At 39.3% G+C, this 19,481-nt stretch overlaps 1 protein-coding gene across 2 annotated transcripts; it reads left to right on the top strand.

The window, feature by feature from the left end:
- Positions 1-411: 411 nt before the first annotated feature.
- Positions 412-18,875, top strand: LOC149820434 (transcriptional corepressor LEUNIG-like). 2 transcript variants are annotated; one of them, XM_089983317.1, is made up of 18 exons: positions 412-870; positions 965-1,062; positions 1,162-1,271; positions 1,628-1,987; positions 2,091-2,179; positions 2,585-2,672; positions 2,746-2,821; positions 3,149-3,198; positions 9,743-10,054; positions 15,377-15,562; positions 15,748-15,993; positions 16,118-16,262; positions 16,660-16,769; positions 16,940-17,089; positions 17,558-17,713; positions 17,808-17,924; positions 18,069-18,275; positions 18,353-18,875. In XM_089983317.1, the coding sequence occupies exons 1-18, from the start codon at positions 839-841 to the stop codon at positions 18,494-18,496; spliced, it is 2,676 nt and encodes an 891-aa protein (XP_089839443.1). In that variant the 5' UTR covers positions 412-838; the 3' UTR covers positions 18,497-18,875. The 2 variants fall into 2 exon arrangements, with proteins under 2 accessions (XP_089839443.1, XP_089839444.1); XM_089983318.1 differs by having other exon boundaries at positions 413-870; positions 16,145-16,262.
- The last annotated feature ends 606 nt before the right edge of the window (positions 18,876-19,481 follow it).

Genomic DNA, 19,481 nt, shown 5'->3' with positions numbered 1-19,481 from the left:
GATACTTTCTATTTCAAAAAACACACTTATCGTACCAAGTTGGAACAGCGAATCCACGTCAGCTTGTGTTGGGAGGTTGCAGGTTCAAAACCCAATGGTATAGTTGTACTGGTAGGGATCTGCCTAACCCAGCTTGCCTTAAAAAAAACACACTTATCATTCTTAGGGCCGCCTCTGGTAACTATGGTCTAATCTAGTGACCAAGTCATCCCGCAAGGCACAAGTCTTTCTTGAGCTATTGAGGGTAGCAGCAGGAGGGTAAGTACATTTTCATCATAACGGACTAACAATGTCTTTTTATTAAATGGATCCCTTGGTCATTGACTCAATAGAGAGGTAGATATTGGAGATATCATCCCACTGATGACAAACCCAATTAGACAACAAAAAAGACAAGAAAAAAAAAAAGAAAGGAAGAGAAATTGAAAGAAAATTTGGGATTGTGGCGCTGCAGCTCTCTCTCTCTCTCTCTCTCTCTGTATTCTGTAAGTTGTGAGAAATCCTATCAGCCACACCCACCAAAGCCCAAATTCCTCAATCATCAGCATCGTATTCTTTATTACCTAAAGCCAAAGAAAAGACAGAGAAAAAGAAGAGGGGGAGGGAAAACCCACATCCCCACTGAGCAAGGTCCAATTTTTAGCTCTACCCAATGCCCAAAAACAAGCCTTTTCCTGCTCCCCCTTCACTGGAAATGTCTTCTCCCATGCAACACCTTGAAAAGAGGGCACCCAAACTCAAACCCATGGCTTCCCTTTTGTACTCTCCCTCCTAGGATCATTCTTTGGTCTCTTTTTTCTCTCTTTCCTCTTTCTGTGTTCCTCTTTGATTTGTCACCATGTCTCAGACCAACTGGGAAGCAGATAAAATGTCTCTCTCTCTCTCTCTCTCTCATCAGGGGTTTTTCTTGTTTGGGGTTTCTTCGGTTCATTTTTCTTCTTTGCTGATGTTGGTTGTTGAATAGGTTGGATGTGTATATCTATGACTATTTGGTGAAGAGGAATTTGCAAGCATCAGCCAAGGCTTTCCAGGCTGAGGGCAAGGTCTCCTCCGACCCAGTTGGTAAGCAGAATCAGGATACCCAATTGCATCCAGAGCAAAAATTGTTTTTTTTTTTTTGGTGTTTCTCTGATGCAAAATTTTGGGGTTTTCTTGTTTCAGCCATTGATGCGCCTGGAGGCTTCCTTTTCGAATGGTGGTCGGTTTTTTGGGACATCTTCATTGCCCGGACGAACGAAAAGCATTCCGATGTCGCGGCTTCGTACATAGAGGTAATCCTTTCCTCTTCATCGTTGTCTTAGTCTTCCTCTTCTTTTTCTTCATCATCATCATCATCTATTCACTATGTTTTAATGCATTTACAGTCGCTTATTTTAGTGGCGGTCATTAGGAGTTAGATGGAAGCATCGAGTTCGGACTCAATATAGGAAGTTATTGTATCGTGGTTGTTAACAAGATTGAATGTATAGTTGATTCTCCTATGCTACCAAAGATGCCCCCTTTCTGAAATTGAGATTACCATCTTTGATAACGTTTTCCATTTATCATGTTGGTGATAAGCTGTATGTGTATAAACAAAAAGGACCCCTTTTTGCGGGTAGTGGTGTAAGGTTTGGTGTTAATGCAGACTCAGCTAATAAAGGCGCGGGAGCAGCAGCAGCAACAGCAGACACATCAGCAACCTCAGCCTCAGCTGCAACAGCAGCAACAGCAGCAACAGCAGCAACAACAGCAACAACAGCAACAGCAGCTGCAAATGCAGCAACTCATAATGCAGAGGCATGCAGTGCATCAACAACAGCAGCAGCAGCAACAGCAGCAGAGGAGAGAAGGTGCCCATCTTCTCAATGGTACTCCAAACGGTCTTGTTGGCGGTGAACCTCTCTTGAGGCAAGCTCAGGGTGCAAATGCTCTGGCCACGAAGATGTATGAAGAACGATTGAAGTTGCCGATGCAAAGAGACTCCCCTGATGATCCATCCATGAAGGTTTTTGCCTGAACTGTTTCCTCTTTTTCTTCCATTCTTTGGTGCTTGCTTTGAACTTTTGTGTGTCAGTTTTAGTTGATAATATCATTGTTATGTGCCACAGCAACGGTTTGGCGATAATGTGGGTCAATTGTCAGATCAAAATCATGCTTCAATGTTGAAGCCAACAGGGGCACCTTCGCAACCTACAGGGTACGCCATTTCTCATTTCGGGCACTTATATTGTCGACTTGTTAACCTTCTCATTAATGTTAAAATGTTCCAGTATGGAAGTATATATTCAGTTTTGCATGCCCGTGTTTTCAGTGAATAAGGATTCAGTTACATTGCATGCATGCCTAAAAGCTGTCTTCACCATTCCATATTTTTAAAGCCATTTTGGCCTCGTCTTTGGTATAAACTGCATGTCCTTAGAATATTTGACTACATATTTTCCTTCTGTTCTTTGTTAATTTTTCTTGTGATGTTTCTTTCTTGGTCCATGTTTCTTTTGTTCTATGTCTCTTTTGGGTTTCTGGATATAAATGTGATAATTGCAATGCCATTGACCGTAATGATGTCACTGAATTTCTGTTGCAAAATTGCAATAATTTTTAGGCAAGTTCTACATGGCACCGCTGGAGGCATGTCAGCTTCTCTTCAGCAAGTCCAAGCGCGGAACCAGCAACTTCCAGTACCCACACAGGTGTGTAAGATATGGTGAAACATTTTTTTTTCTCTTTTACTTTCACCTTTTTCTAAATGACATGGTGAAACAGGACATAAAAGGTGAAATAAATGCCGTACTGAACTCAAGAGCCGCAGGTCCTGATGGGTCATTAATTGGAGTTCCTGGTAATGATTATTTAAATAAGATTTTTCTATGGTTTCTTTTATTTATTTAAATTTTTTCTCACAGTTTTTGTTATTCAATTTGGTGAAATAACCCTGATAGCATTTTAATCTGAGACCCTTTCACTCACATAGTACCATTCTGTAGATCTAGCTCTTATATTATACCAAATCGGCTTTACTTTTGCTGTACCATATTTACATTTTCCTGTTTAGTTCCTCATTGTACAGACTTGCTTGTACTTTGGAATTTTATGCAATTTCAAACTCATTGGAGGTTAATTCCATTTTAATTATACATATGTATCTAACAAAGGCCTATTATGACAGGAGCCAACCAGGGCGGTAACAATCTGACTTTGAAAGGGTGGCCACTCACGGTTAGTCTTCCATAGTGTGGAATCACTTATTAGTAGTTGTTCTTGTACATGCCCCTGTTGCAATTAGTGATATGCTATGTGTCATGTAACATCAACACCATATTCTTTAGTTTATACCCTCTTTCTTGAAGTATGCGTGTAACATTGGCTGTTATATTTTAAAAAAGGAAAACAGTCAGTGGTTCTAAGAGATCTAATTCTTTGGTCAAATAATTTGGTTGGGAATTTATTTGATAATTTGTGGTTAAACTGTCCAATCTTTCGACTATCCTCTCTCACATTCAAAAGGAAATCAGGTAGTGCATGGAGCTGATGTGGCCTCATGAGGATGATTGCTGGCTGGGCATTGAATCATTGTTTTGTTGGTTTATGCTTTGTCTGCCAGCTGTTGATCTTTCTTTTCCCATGCGTGCCTTCTTGTCGCATATGCTTCTTCTGACAAACATCTAATTTGTTATTGATTAACAATAATCTAATATGTTGCACTTTTGTGGATGGATTGATGGAACCAATAATTATACTTTGGATTTATTCAAATTAAATGGTTCAGACTTTAGATCCAAAGAGAAAAAATAAGAAACCTATTTTCTTCTTTGACAAGTGTCTTTAAGGATTGAGTCTTTTAGTTGTATTTATTAGGATAAATATGTTATGGATTAAAATAGGAATAGTAGTTTTTTAGTTATTTCATATTTATTAGGATACATATTTTATGGCGAATTCTTTAGGAAATTTTCATAGGAAGATTAGTTTGTATTCAGAGTTCCTTTTTTCTTAAGCTGAATACTTTGAAATACAAATATGCTATGGACTTTCTTACCAAAACAAGTTAATTTTTTGCTATTATTCAACTTTTCTTATATTTTGACCTTGAGGTGTCAAGGGTCTGCATGAGAAGATGGTTAATCTTCTTGTTGTGGGCGTTATCTACATCATTTGGTGTATTGTCATTATTATCTTTCAAGTTTATTCTTCTTCCTGTGTCAACCCCATGGTTGCACATCAAAGAACAAGGAAGCTGCATTCATGTATTTCATATTAGAATCGAGATGATGAATGGTCTCAAAAAGCAACTCTGATGAATAAAGGAAACTTTGTGCATTTAGCTACCAAAAATGTGTCTAGGTCCTCTAATGGTCTCAAAAAGTAACTCTGATGAATAAAGGAAACTTTGTGCATTTAGCTACCAAAAATGTGTCTAGGTCCTCTAGGGTGATTGCCACTCAAGAGATACCTAAAAGTTCTCTGTTTCATCATGCTTCGGTGATGAGCAACATGAAAGGGAAATTGACAATCAAGTAAGAAATTCCAAATTGAAAGTCAACATTCAAATATTTGGAAAAAAATGGATTCATGAAAATTCAAGAGATAAGCACATGCAACCCAATGATTCTCATAGAAAATGCGAACAAGGGCCGATTTATGATGAGTCCTGATGACCAAAAGTATATATGTGAACATGTTATATCAAAAGAAGAAATTGACGACTGAGCTGATGTACAAGTTATGGCTGATGAATTTGCATGGCATGGATTTTATGAGAATTGACCCACAAACTCCAAGCGCTGTGAAAATGCCAACATTGGCCAGGTTGTGAAATAGGCTCAAGTGCAGTCTGGTCAAGCCTAGTTGCAATGCAAATCAACAACGAGCTTGGGTAAGTCCATAAGTTCATATTAAGTTAGGAGCAGAAATGTTAGTTGTGGAGAAGTGGCATCATAAGAACTAAATTTTCAAGCCTAACAAAAATTTCTCACGGGCCATACCATGAAAGTGAAGTCTAACTGGGCTATACCATGAAGATTTCTCATGGTTATAAAGTTATTAACATCATGTTCAAGATGCTTAATCCATGATTCAATCTTGCGGGGGTGCTATTTGGGTGGTCTTCACAACTAAACCCTAGCCTAATTTTAGAAAGGTAGAATTGGGTGCTTTTGCAAGTGTAGCTTAGGTTGGGTGTTTCTCTCTCTTCACTTGGAGCCGCCCTAGTAGGCACCATCTGTTATTGGGTAGGAGCAAATTGTTTCACCCAATAACCATGAGAGGTGATCTAATTCCAAGATTGTTTAGGTTAAACATAATGCAAACGCTTTAAGTACTATTACCACTCTAAATGGATCTTAATAGTGTAAAAGACAGTGCACATGAGGTGCTTGCGACCTTTACTGGGTGCTTGGATGGTGTGCATCACTTGCCCGATTTTCCCTATATGGTAGCTAACTCAACTTGGAGCCCCATGTGCATGTGGATGGGGTCAAATTTTGATAACACATGCATCTCAGGGTTTTTACACCCTATGAGAGTATGACATCTGGATTAAATAAATTGCAAAAGGCAATCATGTCAAACCAAAAATAGTTAGGTCAGTGGTTCAAATTGTCAAGATAACCTTGCTTTTGACTGTAGATGTTATTGGCAGTAGCATATTCTGCGTGCAACCTAGTCAAAGTTGGTTGGGTGTCTGTTTGACACAATCTTCCATCCTGCAGTCCTAGAGGGTTTTGGACTGACATTTAGACCAGTGCATCGTTCATGCACACCTAAATGTGCATGTTAATTAGTCAAACAACATGGGCCGTAGTACAAGCCTTGGTGCATGTAGGATAGTGAACAATAGGCTGCTCTTGTCTTTAGTCGATCATGTGGAGGCCAAGAGATTTGAGACAGGTGGTTATAAAACTCCACATCAGTGGCTGCGCAATAGCTTTATTCAACTAATGGACATGGAGGGGAAAATTTAGCATAGTATGTTGTGATTGACATGGAATTGATGGAGGCTTCTGTACTGAATTCGTAGTTGCAAAAGTTGAAAACAGGAAAATGACAACCACTATTTTCTCATGAGAATTTTATTTTTTATTTTTCTTGTGTTTTATCGGCAAAATATCAACAGAAAAGAATTAAAAATAGAAAAAACAAACACCTGACAGAGTAAGACCAAAATGAGAATAAATTAATTTTGGCTAATATTTACCATTTTAAATCACTGGCAAAATAGTGCATATTTTATACATATTTTTTTAAATGTTGCCAATATTTATCACTATGCTCAAATCATGTTGTCATAAGTGGTGGCATAGTATATATTCATGTCAATCCGGTTTGATGAAAGTTACTTGGGTTGGTTGGATGGAAGTGGGATTTGAACAGCAAATGGAACAAGTTTTAGACAAGCTAGGTGTAGGTTGACAATAGCAAAACTGGCATTTATTTCAGTTGGTTAGTAGCTTCAGTATGGGTGGCCAAGATAACTAGGTACAAGCTCAGTGTGATCGAGTCAATCTTAGCATGTTAAGTCATTGGACATGTACAATTTAGCATTTCTTAAAAGGAAAGGAAATGAGAGCAAGTGGGTATGAGTGATTTTCAACATTTCCAAAGAAAAGTTGAAGAAAGGTGCAAGCGATTAAAGCTGGCTCGAGGGTGAGTCTCTTCAAACTAGGAGATAATTAGGAATGGGCATCGGATTGGGTATCTGTTGGGTTTTGGGTACCCCCAGCCCACCACACGCTGGGCTTGGGCTGGCATTTGAAAACCTAGCTTCAAAACAAATCAAGCCAAGCCCTGACTGATATGCCATCAGATTGGGCTTGGGTATTAATGCGAGCCTGAGTCGAGCCCTTATACCCATTAAATATATGCTAAAGTCTAAAGAATATACACCCACCCCAGAACCTGACTGGGGTTAAGGCCTAGTCAGCTATAAAAGTGGCCTTACACAAGGGATGGTTGCAAATATTTTATAGAGGAGAGTGAGTTAGGACTCGATATAGGACTAAAAGTTTCACACTATTTGATGCAAAACCTTTGTCAGTTTCCTAACTTCATTATTTGTCTTCTTTATTAAATGTTGTTACCAAAAGTTGTAGCTGGAAAGTTATGAGGTGTGCCTCCATGCATAGAAAAGGTGTGCTTCAATGCATAGAAGGTTGGTGAGAGTTTTATGCATAGAAGGATGGGCATGGTGAGTGCTTAGTCCTATATCATTCATGCAGAGAAATGGTTCTCTACAAAAGCTGAAGCCTTCCTTCCTAATGTTGTATGATGTAGCACCGATTTAAACCATCTGGATCCAGCTTTTTCTGATAAAAGCTTGCGTGATTTCTGAAATGTATTTGAAAATTATATTATATTTCTCAAATCTGGGTCAAAACCGTGTTCGGATTTTCAACTTTGCAACCCTATTGCCTTTATCTTCATAGCCCGTCCAACCAGCCTGATGCGAGCCTAACAAAGGGGTACTTGCAGGGCCTCGTTATTGGAGCCCGAGCCCAATAAAAGTCAGGTTGGGCTCTTGGCAGGCCTGGGTTGGGTTGTCAGGCCCTTACGAGCCTTGAATTGGGCCCGGTCAATGTCCACCCCTAACAAATGGCGGTATGAATGAGCTAGTAATTAGAGATGTCAGTTCGTAATTTTTTTCAACAATAGCACATGAATCGTAAAAGGTTTTCATTATTTAATTGATTAAGAAATATTTTTTGATATTTTAATACATGAAAATATATTTATTATTGAAAATATTATTAAAAATATTATTAAAAATATTATTGAAAATATTAACAAATTACAAATTATTTCCATGTGTCATGGGTGTGTCACGTGCCGTGTCCTCATGTTGTGTCATGTCACTAGACAAAAGACCAAAAATGGCATATCCTTGTGAGATAGCTTGGATCTATTCAAAGCCGAAGGTCCAGGCTAGACGATAAAATAGGAATCGTTTTAACTTCTTTGATGAATGAGTTTGGTTAGATTAGCAATATATTTACTAGTTATATCATTTGCAATTGCTTGAATCTTGGGATGCTTCTTGGACCAACCGTATATACTTTCCTCTGATTTCACCAGACTATGTGTGCACGTGCATGTGCGTGTGTGTGTGCACGTGCATGTGCTTGCATGTCTTGTGTGCGTGCGTGTGCATACATGTGTGCAGGATTTTGGCATGTGCATGTGTGTGTATGCATTCGTGGTCATGGGCATGGCATGCATGTCTGCATGCACATGGGCGTGTGTGTGGGTTCACTAATTTCAACTAACTGGGTTGCTAACAACATGAGGTCCACTTTGTACAAATTAGTTCACAGTCTGCTGCAACTCCAGTGAATCTTGGTCTGGCCATCTGTACCTCCAATTGCAATTTTAGCTTCAAGGCTATAGAATAAAGTCAAGGAATACACTTTGGCAAAGAGTTCTATCTCATGTGGGATGAGTACTTCATGAAATACTTGGCAAGGTTGCTCCTATCTTTACTACCAAGTACATTCACAAATCTTGCTGAACTGGTGAGTCAAATCAATTTTGAACTTAAGGAGAAATATTGTAACATAATTGAAAGGAATTGCTAAATTTAGTTGGTAGTATCTGTTTGTCTGTCGTTTCCTGACATAAGTTGGGTTCAAGGATTGTGGAAGAGGTTAATGGATCACTCATTTTCTCTTGCCATTCATATGGTGTGGGAACGAACTATTTCTGCCACATATCATTCATTTTTCAAGAGAAGCCTCATACAGAAATATTTAATGCATAAACAATTGCAGGTGATGAAAAACTAAAGTTAGTATTTGGAGGATTCCTGCTTTTGTTCATAGCTGCCATTTTGATGCATTGCATGCCTAATTGTCCAAAGAATTTTATTGGAGTTATTTTATGTAACTAAATCATAAAGTGACCACTGAATGAGGAATTTTCAGAATTCCTCTCAGATCTGTTGCAGTTGTTTATTTCACATGTACAGACTCAGATAGTGACATGTATATCAGGGATGTTTATGACAGTATAAAAGTGCTGAAAGGTACCTTTTAAGTTATGCAACACTTTTTGGCAGTTGTGCTTTTAACGTGTCTATTTGTCTACACAGCACTCAGCAACACTTAGCTGGCTCTAGTGTTGTGTCTGGTTAAGAGGTGGATTGTTGGTAAGAATGGAAACTCATTTAATTAGGGTTCCTAGAAATCTGGGGTATAAGGATTTCATGGTAATGTGGTATCAAGTTGAGATTTGCTTTTATTATTTCTGCTCTAAAAGCCAGTCAATTCTTACCAGCTAACTGGAACTTGAACAAAGGTAGGATAGGGCTGACAGAGCTATGTGAATGGATCGTGTTTTTTACAACATAGAAACATGTTTTTTTTTAGTCATGAATTGCGAGCATTGGGGGCCGTTGTTTTTTTACTTTGTCTGAAAACCCACTTACACATTGTAATCACATGATCTAAAACATGTTTCCTACTAAACAAACCTTGTAGATCACATATGCAGGTCTGATATGCCAATTTTTTACTCATTATAATTTTTGATGAACCAAAATTGGTTCCTATCATGCTTTAAAATGTCAAATAGAAGAACCTGACTTCATTTTTTTGGGATGAAAGAACTTGACTTTGACTTAATGTGAACTTTTATGTTGGTTGAAGTTTAAGCTTGTCTGTTGCAATGTTGTTTATGATGGCAAGTTTAAGAATTTTCTATCTTCCAAATTTTCTAAGTTTGGTGATTTATATCTTCTAATTCCAAATTGCTTGCTCTATTGTATGAACAGGGCCTTGATCAGCTTCGACCAGGCCTTCAACCACAGAAGCCATTTATACAGTCATCTCAACAATATCATCAGCTTCAGATGCTGACTCAGCAGCAGCACTTTCTGATGCAAGCTCAGGCACAACAGAATATAACTTCAACTTCGGCAGCTGATATTGATAGCAGAAGACTACGAATGCTTCTGAACAACAGGAATATACCTATGGGAAAGGATGGTCAGTCAAATTCTGTTGGTGATGTGGTTCAGGGTGTTGGATCTCCAATGCAAGCTGCATCTCCCTTGCAACGGGGAGATACAGATATCTTGATTAAGGTGCACCTCTCTCTCTCTCTCTCCTTGCCCCTCATTAATTAACATGCAATCTGTTTTGTAGTTTGGATCTTCCTTTATCAATCTTATACTCTTCGTACTTTTCTTTATGTAGATTTTGTTTCTTTCCCTAATGCTTATTCAACATCAAGTATTTTTTAGAATTTCTTCTATCTTGATGATAGGTAACCTATAATATACACTCAAAACACTATGATTATCTTTTCTTTCCTAAGTATCATCTTCTTATATAACTTCATCTTTTAAGTTTGTCATGAAATTGCCATATTGTGTAGTTGAGTTCTCTGCACATTTGTCAGATCACCTGGTGAATCCTATGCTTCTGAACCCATTTACTTTCCACATCTTATAGAACTTTATAATTTTGGCTTTACCTGCTTGTGAAGATGATATTCATTATTATTTATGAATTTTCACTTTTATCTTCAAAAGTTTGTTCCTTTGTTCTTACTGCTTAAAGAGTGCCAGCCATTCATGCTGAAGGTTCTCTTAAGTCTTTTGTGTTAGATAATTATTCATTTAGGCTACAATAAAAAGCCAGCTGGACCAGAAGTAAAATTTGAGTTCATTCAGTTCAATGATTTTTGTTCTATTCCTTAACGAACAATAAACGCGGATGATTATATTTAATGATCTCTTTTCCAGTATGTGATAAATCCTCTTCTTAACAATTACAATGAAGGAGTACTCCCTTTATTTCTTTTACCATCATGAAGCATAGATTTTGATGATCTTCAGATTCAGGTACATGTGTAGCTGCATATATTTGTTTACTTGTACCAATCTGTCTTAGTTGAATAACTAAAAGAGCATGTTTATCTATGGCAGTCATCAATAAACATATAAACATGAACAAATATGTTTTTTTAGGAATGGGCTTCATAGATCAAGATGCACGGGTTCAAAAGAAAAAGTGGTTCTTTTACTGTAATTAATATAAGGCATCGTGTAACTTGTAGCCTTCAACAATTTGTGCTCAACCATGAGTTGGGACTTGACATGGACAAGCATAACTGGCAAAAGACCTTGACTGCAAAGACTATTAATAAATTCCCTATCACAGCAACCAAGCGGAGGATACTAGGTCAGTCACAATATGATTTGGTAGCGGAGGATACTAGGTCAGTCACAATATGATTTGGTGAACTGGTATTAGAAATGCAGGCTAAGAAGCGAAAATTGATGCTGAAGTGATCCAAACCTCCTTCAACGGTTACATGTTTTGCATTGCTCCTGGATAGAATTTTAACTGAAACATATGTTTCCGCAGATTTATGAATAAGCTATGAAAAGGAGATGCAATTACGCCTGGTTCTTGAATATAAAGGTATTAGGAAGGCTTGAGAAACCACAAGATGTGTCAACATAAGCTTTATCTGTGCGGGTTATAGCATGAGTGTTGACATCTCCATTTTTTATTTTCCTTTTACTTAAACAAGGGACCAATTTTAGAATATAAATCCACAACTCCTGTCAGTTGATTTGCAGCATCTAAGTGTATCTTTAAGCATTTGCTGGTTGCAGATGTAAGAACACACAGTTGTTTGTTCCAAAACTCCTATGCAATAGAAGATGAGAATACGCAGAGAAGGGGTTGAAAGCACATGATTCCAAATGTGGGAAGTCATAGGGTATGGCTCTATATATTTCCAAACTGTTACATCATGTTATAATTACAGAGTTACCCCTGTATTAAACAACATACAATCAAATACAAATAGGGGTAATAATGGAACAAAAAATACAGATATAAACAGTTACACATACAATAGGATATCCAACTAAGAAACCCAATCCAAATCCAAATCCAAATCACGTCTCAATAGCCTCCCTCAAGTTGTACATGGTCTTTCACCATGGACAACTTAGACTTCAAAAACCAAAATCTTTGCTTAGTCACCCCTTTTGTGAAAAAAATTGCCACTTGATTTTTAGTGCCAACAAATTTTGCTTCAAGCTCTCCATCTTCAATCTTGCTCCTTATAAAGTGATGATCAATCTCTGTGTTTTGTCTTACCATGATGAATTGCATTCAGTGAAATTTTTATGACACTCTGATTGTCACAAAACAAAATTGATTTTGGAACCTTCTCATTAAGATCATGCAACAAATTTCTTATCCACGTCAATTCTAAGGCAGTAGCTACCATGGCTTGGTATTCTGCCTCAGTACTCGGCCGGGCTACCGCTCTTTGCTTGCGACTAGACCAAAAGACAAGATTATTATTTCCAACGAAAACACTATAGCATAAAATCAATCTCCTTTCATCCGGATCTTCTGCCCAATCAGCATATGAAAACGTCCTAATCGTAAGAATGTCCTCTCCCTGTGATATCTTGTAGAACAATCCATTGCCAATGTTCCTTTCAAATAGCATAAGATTCTTTTTACACCTTCCACAAATCTTGGCTGATGCATAAACTGAGAAACTTGATTTACAACATGTCACATCTGGCCGTGTAAATGTAAGGTACTGCAATATCCCCACTATACCTTGATACTTTATGGGATCCTCACATAAATCTCCATCAGTTACATTAAGATGCTGATGTATTGGAACAAGAGTCACCAAGGGCTTACAATCACTCATACATGTTTTGTGCAAGAGTTTGATGTTCATGGAGCATGTCTCAATGGAAAAAGGATCCATCCCCTTTCTTGGGAAAGGTTTGCTTCACTGTACTTGTTTGGTACTGATTTTGTTGTTCTATAACTTACTGCTTGTTTAACAAAATATTATGGAAATGATTGAACAAGATATAAATGAAGCTTGAGGGTTCCCAATCTTAGGATTAATAGAATTACAGGGTTGCCAGAACTCTGAAAGGAGCTTACTGTTTCAATGAATATAAAAATGTGTTTGAACATGATAGAAAGATTGAGTGAGGAGAAATTTGAACTTTTATATATCTTCCAGAAGAATGTCATGTAAAAGTCATTTCTGAATTCCAGTAAAATGATTGCCCTGGATTTTGTCGGGTGTGTAATGATGCATTGAGGCTATCCATGAATCACTGGATTCTGTATGAAGCTTTTGCTTATAAAGCAAGTGTCACAAGTAGGCTTTCCAGTGGTTTGGTGCAGAGATGACTATTGCTGAATAGAAGCTGCATAAAAGTGCTCATTTCACCCAAGCTCGTTGGACTGAAGGATGGGAGAGGAAGGGACTGATTGGTACACAACACATGATTGTTTGACACAAGAGTGGGAAATATGAAGAATGGAAATAAGTGGAAATAAATGAGAAATGCACAGTTGAGTATGGGACTTGGAACTGTATGATGTTCAACTATAGATTTTCACTTCAGATTTTAGAGAGTAAGATGAGAAGTATGTGGCATTGGTTTTGTCGCTTGGGTTTGTGAAGCCTATATGATTTTTAGTTCCTGCCTGTGGATGTATGTACCACCGGCACCATTTGTAGATTGTGCTTGAAAGTAGTCTTTCCTTTCTGTAGTTGTATTCCATTTATTACTCTACCTAAGGTAGTTCTTTTAGTGGTATCCTATCAAACATTTCTTTCTGTTAGGGTTCGGTTTTAGGAATATGATTATTTTCTTTAAGCGGGGATACTAATTTCTTGTTTCAACTTCCTCTCTTCTGAACCTTCATCTTTATTATTAGTGTCGGTCTATGTTACATGGGTGCGGGTGCGACACTTTCAAAAACCTTGGATGCGGGGGTGCGGCAGGGCAAAAATGTAATATATATATACATATATGTAAAAAAAGTTTTTGCCCTTACTGGGGGTTCGGGGGCTCCCCTGCCCCCCCCCCCCCCCGCGCGGGTCTCGCTGCGCGTTCAGCGAGCGGGGATCCAGGGGGGCCGCCCCTGGCGGGGGGTCGTAGGGGGGCAGCGCCCCTCGAAAGAAATTTTTTCTTGGGAGGGGCTCGGCCCCTACCCTGAATTCAGAGGGAGCAGGGTGGGGGGCTTGACCCCTCCCTTGCCGAAAACAAGGAGGGGCTCGACCCCTCCACTGCCGAAAACAGGGAGGGGCTCGACCCCTCCCCTGAAATCAGAGGGAGCAGGGAGGGGGGCTCGGCCCCTTCCCTGGCGAAAACAGGGAGGGGCTCGGCCTCTCCCCTGAAATCAGAGGGAGTTGGGAGGGGGCTCGGCCCCTCCCCTGCCGACCCAACAAGAGAGCGAGAGGGAGCGAGATGGTACCTGCGACGGGGGAGAGGAGGAGGTGGCGTCGGGCTCCCCTGCGAGACGTTCGGAGGAGAGGAGGCGAGCGAGAGAGCAGAGCTACGCGGGAGAGGAGAGGAGAGGAGGAGAGGATTAGGGCAATTTTTTTTGCCCTAATCCTTTTTCGCAGCCCCTTTTGATCAGGCATCAGAATTTTTTTTTACGTTAAAAAATTGGATGAAAATGACCTTGGGTGCGTTGACTGCACCCAGGGTCGTGTTGACTGAACCCGCACGCGCACCCGTGTTGCGTCGCATCAACGCAGGTGCGGCACCTGCTTTGCCGAGTCCCTGTGACTTAGGTGTCGGTGCATTGTTCCAGCTTGATATATTATTCAATTTTACATATATTTGGGTTGGTCTGTGGAATCATATGCTTATCGGCTGTCAAATATTTGTCGTACCATTCATGGCAGAAAAGAAGAAATGTGCAAGTTCTAAGTAATATTCCTAGAAGTTCAATTCTAAGAGGTTTCTGTGGTACTTTTGAGGAATTTGTTGGCCATAAGGATAACATGTCTCCAAGCATGGTTGTAATGCAAAATTTTAATGCGCTTTTCAGGATCGTCCATATTCACTTTTGTGACAGTGATATTTCAATATCATCCTTGATTTGTCCATTGATCATTTGTATTCAAAATAGTCTTTCATTATATCTACTGATCGTGTATTTGCTACGTGTTAGCTGTCTAGAGGTGTTCCATCTTATTCTTCCCTCCAATTCTTTTGGAAGTTCCTTTCCTTTCATGGCCTCATTACTTCATTATTTTGTAGGATTTGTTGCTTAGAGTCTCTTTGCATATCACAATACTGGTTCTATTTGTTATAAAGTGTCCTTTTGCTTTGGTTAAATTAAGGGCTCAAGTATATGAAAAGTTGGATGTCATGCACATTATGTTGATTTTGAATTTGAACCAACCTTAGTTGCAATCCTAGTTTCAGAAATTAATGTGGATGTCTGTATTTCAGTAATCAAGTCAACTCAGATGGTTCATTACTTGCATATTGAAGCATCTTCATTAAATGAAATTTCTCCTGAAATCTGTTAAGGATGGCTTCTGATGGCTGTTATTTAAATTTTATTTTCAACATTTATACTAATTGTCATATTTTTTGTAGCTGAAGCTTGCACAGTTACAACAACAACAAAACAACAATCAGCAACAGCTCCAGCAGCAGCAGCACATGCTCTCAAGTCAGCAGTCTCAGAGCAGCAATCATCATCTTCATCAGCAAGATAAAGCAGTCAGTGGTGGTGTTGCTATGGATGGCAGCATGTCGAATTCCTTTAGGGGAGCTGATCAGGTCTTGTACTTTCTTTTCACTATGATACATACTTCTGCATTTATGTTGGCAGATTGGATTCTGTTATGATTTGAAATTTTTATGTCCCTAGATTTTTTCCTGGCCCTATGTTAGTTCTGTTAGTTCCTGTCAACCTTGATCTGAGTGATTCAAATGTCTTCTTTTCACCTTTTTTGTGGATTAAGATGACTTCCAAGAATCAGAGTGGAAGAAAAAGGAAGCAGCCAGTGTCATCTTCAGGTCCTGCTAATAGCTCAGGAACGGCAAACACTACAGGACCATCGCCAAGCTCTGCACCTTCTACCCCATCAACTCATACACCAGGCGACATAATGTCAATGCCATTGCAGCATACTGCTAACTCATCTAAAGCTTTAATGATGTTTGGTTCAGATGGAACTGGAACACTCACGTCACCATCAAATCAACTTGTAAGTAACTTCTTTGCCCAAACAATTTTAGCTTGTATTGTTTGTTATAGATAGGGAACATTTTCCTATGATGATCATGGCATGGATGCTCGTATACATTCTCATTAGCACTCCATTTTGGCAGTGGGATGACAAAGATATTGAATTGCAGGCTGAGATGGAAAGATTTGTGGATGATGGTTCATTGGACGATAATGTAGAGTCATTCCTGTCTCACGATGATGCAGATCAGAGAGACACAGTTGGGCATTGTATGGAAGGCACCAAAGGTAAGTCGATGTTTCTATTTTTATTCATTTTTACCTAGTTTCACTTAGGGTCCATTTGTGTACCGTGGAAAGCTGGGGCTTTCCGCGGAAACACATGCCCGTCGATGTATTTTCTCAGGGCCCACAGCAGCAACACATACGTCTGGTTCCCTTTCTGTGAGGAAAGGGAGCCCAAAATCAATGCTGGATCCCCACTTTCAGCTGAAACGTTTCCCGTTGCGGGGGGGGGGGGGGGGTCTGATTCCTTTTCAGCAAAAGATGACTCTGTGGAAGAGGTGCCACAGAGCCCTCTTTCTTGGCACACAAATGACCCCTTAAGCATCTCTGTTCATTATTGGTTATTGATGAGTTTATTTGTAACAATCTTTTCTTAATTTGGACAAACTTATCCTGTCAGGGTTTACATTTAGAGAGATTAATCATGTTCGGGCAAGTTCAAGCAAAATCACTTGTTGCCATTTTTCATCAGATGGAAAACTGCTAGCCAGTGCTGGCCACGAGAAAAAGGTGAGATGTAAAACTTGTATTCAGTTGTAACGAGAATACTAAAAATAAGTTAGTTTTTTAATTGATTAGGAAAATTTTGAGATGAACAAGAATGGAAATCTTTAACTTTAGAATATAGAAAGTGGCACTATTTACCAATTTACTTGTTATCTGGGTAACTTGACATCCAGGCTGTGCTGTGGTACGCGGATACTTTAAAGCAAAAGAGTTCATTGGAGGAGCATTCCTTGTTAATCACTGATGTTCGTTTTAGTCCAAGCATTCCACGTTTGGCTACCTCATCTTTCGATAAAACCGTCAGGGTCTGGGATGCTGACAAGGTGTTTATGCTATCTTTTGTTGTTTTTTTTTTAATCTTTTATCTATTTTGGTTGATTATTCAACTATCAGCACTATTTGACCAGGTTATTACTAATGAGATAAATCATGTCAAGATGATTTTCATGAAATAATGTTGTAGTAGATTATAGACTTCAAAGTCCTACATAGGTGTTCAACGTCTCATGCACGCGCGCACACACACACACATGTAGCAAGGCTGTGTGTTCATTGGTTATTTTGGGTACCTAGATGAAGAAAATGTACTTGCTTATGCAGTCTGTTTTAACCAAAGATACACCCATTTTATGGTTTTCTGTTCATTGGTTATTTTGGGTACCTAGATGAAGAAAATGTACTTGCTTATGCAGTCTGTTTTAACCAAAGATACACCCATTTTATGGTTTTCTGTAATCACCCTTTGCAGGTTATTGATGCTTCAATTAACTGTATTTTCCCCCCTTCTGCAGCCTTCCTACTCACTCCGAACTTTCACGGGCCATTCTATGACTGTCTCGTCGCTGGATTTCCATCCAAATAGAGAGGATCTAATCTGCTCCTGTGATGGAGACTGTGAAATCCGGTATTGGAGCATCAACAATGGCAGCTGTACAAGAGTATTCAAGGTCTGATTTATATTCTAGTGTTAGGACCTTGTTTACTTCTCTCATGATATTGTATTGCTTACTTGTATGTGTTAATCCTTGTGTTTCCCTGCAGGGTGGCTCAAACCAATTAAGATTTCAACCCCGTGTTGGGAAATACCTTGCAGCGGCTTCTGAGAATGTTGTGTCCATTCTTGATGTTGAGACACAAGCCTGCCGCCAGACTCTACAGGTTGACTATCTAAACTTGTATTTTTCTTGGCGGTTAGATTTGGTTTTATATATTTGTTCAGCTACAACGATTAATTTCTATAAAGCAGCTGCCATGGTAATTTTCTTAAACAAATGGTTCTTTTTTCTGGGATCATGATGGTAGGCACACACAAAGACCATCCATTCCGTGTGTTGGGACACAACAGGTGACTTACTGGCATCTGTGAGCGAGGACTCTGTTAGGGTCTGGAGTCTTAGTTCTGGAAGCGAAGGTGAATGCATTCATGAACTGAACTGTACTGGTAATAAATTTCAATCTTGCGTCTTCCATCCCAGCTACCCGTCATTGCTAGTGATTGGATGTTATCAGGCAAGTCATGCTATCTCCAGCCTACTTCCATTTTTATTGTCTGTAAGGTTGCAGCTGACGTGCTTCTCTTTCTTCAGTCCCTGGAGCTATGGAACATGGTTGAGAACAGGCGCATGACCCTTGCTGCTCATGAAGGCTTGATTTCGGCCTTGGCAGTGTCAAATGTCACAGGGGTTGTCGCTTCTGGAAGTCATGACAAGTTTGTGAGACTCTGGAAGTGATGACTTTCACATGTATATGTACAGTGCCTAACCTCTTAGTTGCTGTTCTGATTGCATAGCTACTAGCAGGAAGTTTGCTAAGAGCTTGTTGCTTGACTTTTAACAGATGGAAGCAGTCCATAATTGTTTGTCAGTGCTAGTTTCATTTTAGTTCGTATGTCATAATTATGGTATTTTCGTTTCAACATCAAGCATGCATCATTGTATCGGGTTCCAGTAATCATTCAACTTCTGCCATTGATATGCTGGTGTGGTGGAATTCTCCTGATAGAGGCAGAACCTATTTAACTCTGGCAAACTCCTATGCAGTATTAAGTGTTGCTGATTTCTAGTGTTAGCTTAAACATTGCAGTAATGCATATGTGGTGTAGTGCTTGTATGTGTATCGTGTTATGTCTATTGGCTATTGCTGAACAGAGTGGCAGGAGTTGTTACAGGGTCATTACCCCTCAAAATGCCACTCCACTCTGTGCATGTTGAGGGGCTAAGCTTTTCTTTGTGATAAGACCAGCTGGGGGATAACCTCCACTAGATTCGAACCCGAGTGTGACAACCATCCATCTCATTTCCAAAGATGAGTTGCCTGTGCTCTGTTTATTTTAATGGATATTGGTTTGAGTCATGGTTCCCAATATAATATCTAGTGATTGCTTTACGTTGACAATTTTTTTTTTGGATAATCAAAGGAAAAAAACCCTTGTGGTCTACTTGCCTACCGAGGAATACACCAAGCTTCAACCTTGCGGCAAGGGATGCCACCTGTGGGTTTCAAACTTGTGATGTCCGGTCAACTTGGTGGCATTCACAAGTCACCCTTACCGGATAAGTGTAGACAATCAACTTTGAATTATAGTTTTTGGTCTGTAATTCTACCTAAAATGTTGTTCCGAGATATTTGTTTACTGTGGTAGTTATTATAGTGAAGTTATAAGCCTACAAAGGCTCAATATACCTGGTTAGGTGGGTTTGGCTCAAGGCATCGAAG

The sequence above is a fragment of the Nuphar pumila genome, chromosome 12 (assembly GCF_984573655.1).
Source record: "Nuphar pumila chromosome 12, dmNupPumi1.hap1.1, whole genome shotgun sequence".
NCBI lineage: Eukaryota > Viridiplantae > Streptophyta > Magnoliopsida > Nymphaeales > Nymphaeaceae > Nuphar > Nuphar pumila.
The sequence above is the reverse complement of the archived record's forward strand: the minus strand, read 5'-3'. Positions and strand labels throughout refer to the sequence as shown.

What these genes read in the sequence shown, in the direction of transcription:
- LOC149820434 (XM_089983317.1), top strand. Translation starts at nt 839, where the DNA reads ATGTCTCAGACCAACTGGGAAGCAGATAAAAT. An exon ending in GTCATTAATTGGAGTTCCTG is followed by an intron (nt 2,822 to 3,148) that starts GTAATGATTATT and finishes CTATTATGACAG; the next exon opens with GAGCCAACCAGGGCGGTAAC. An exon ending in CCTGCCGCCAGACTCTACAG is followed by an intron (nt 17,925 to 18,068) that starts GTTGACTATCTA and finishes TCATGATGGTAG; the next exon opens with GCACACACAAAGACCATCCA.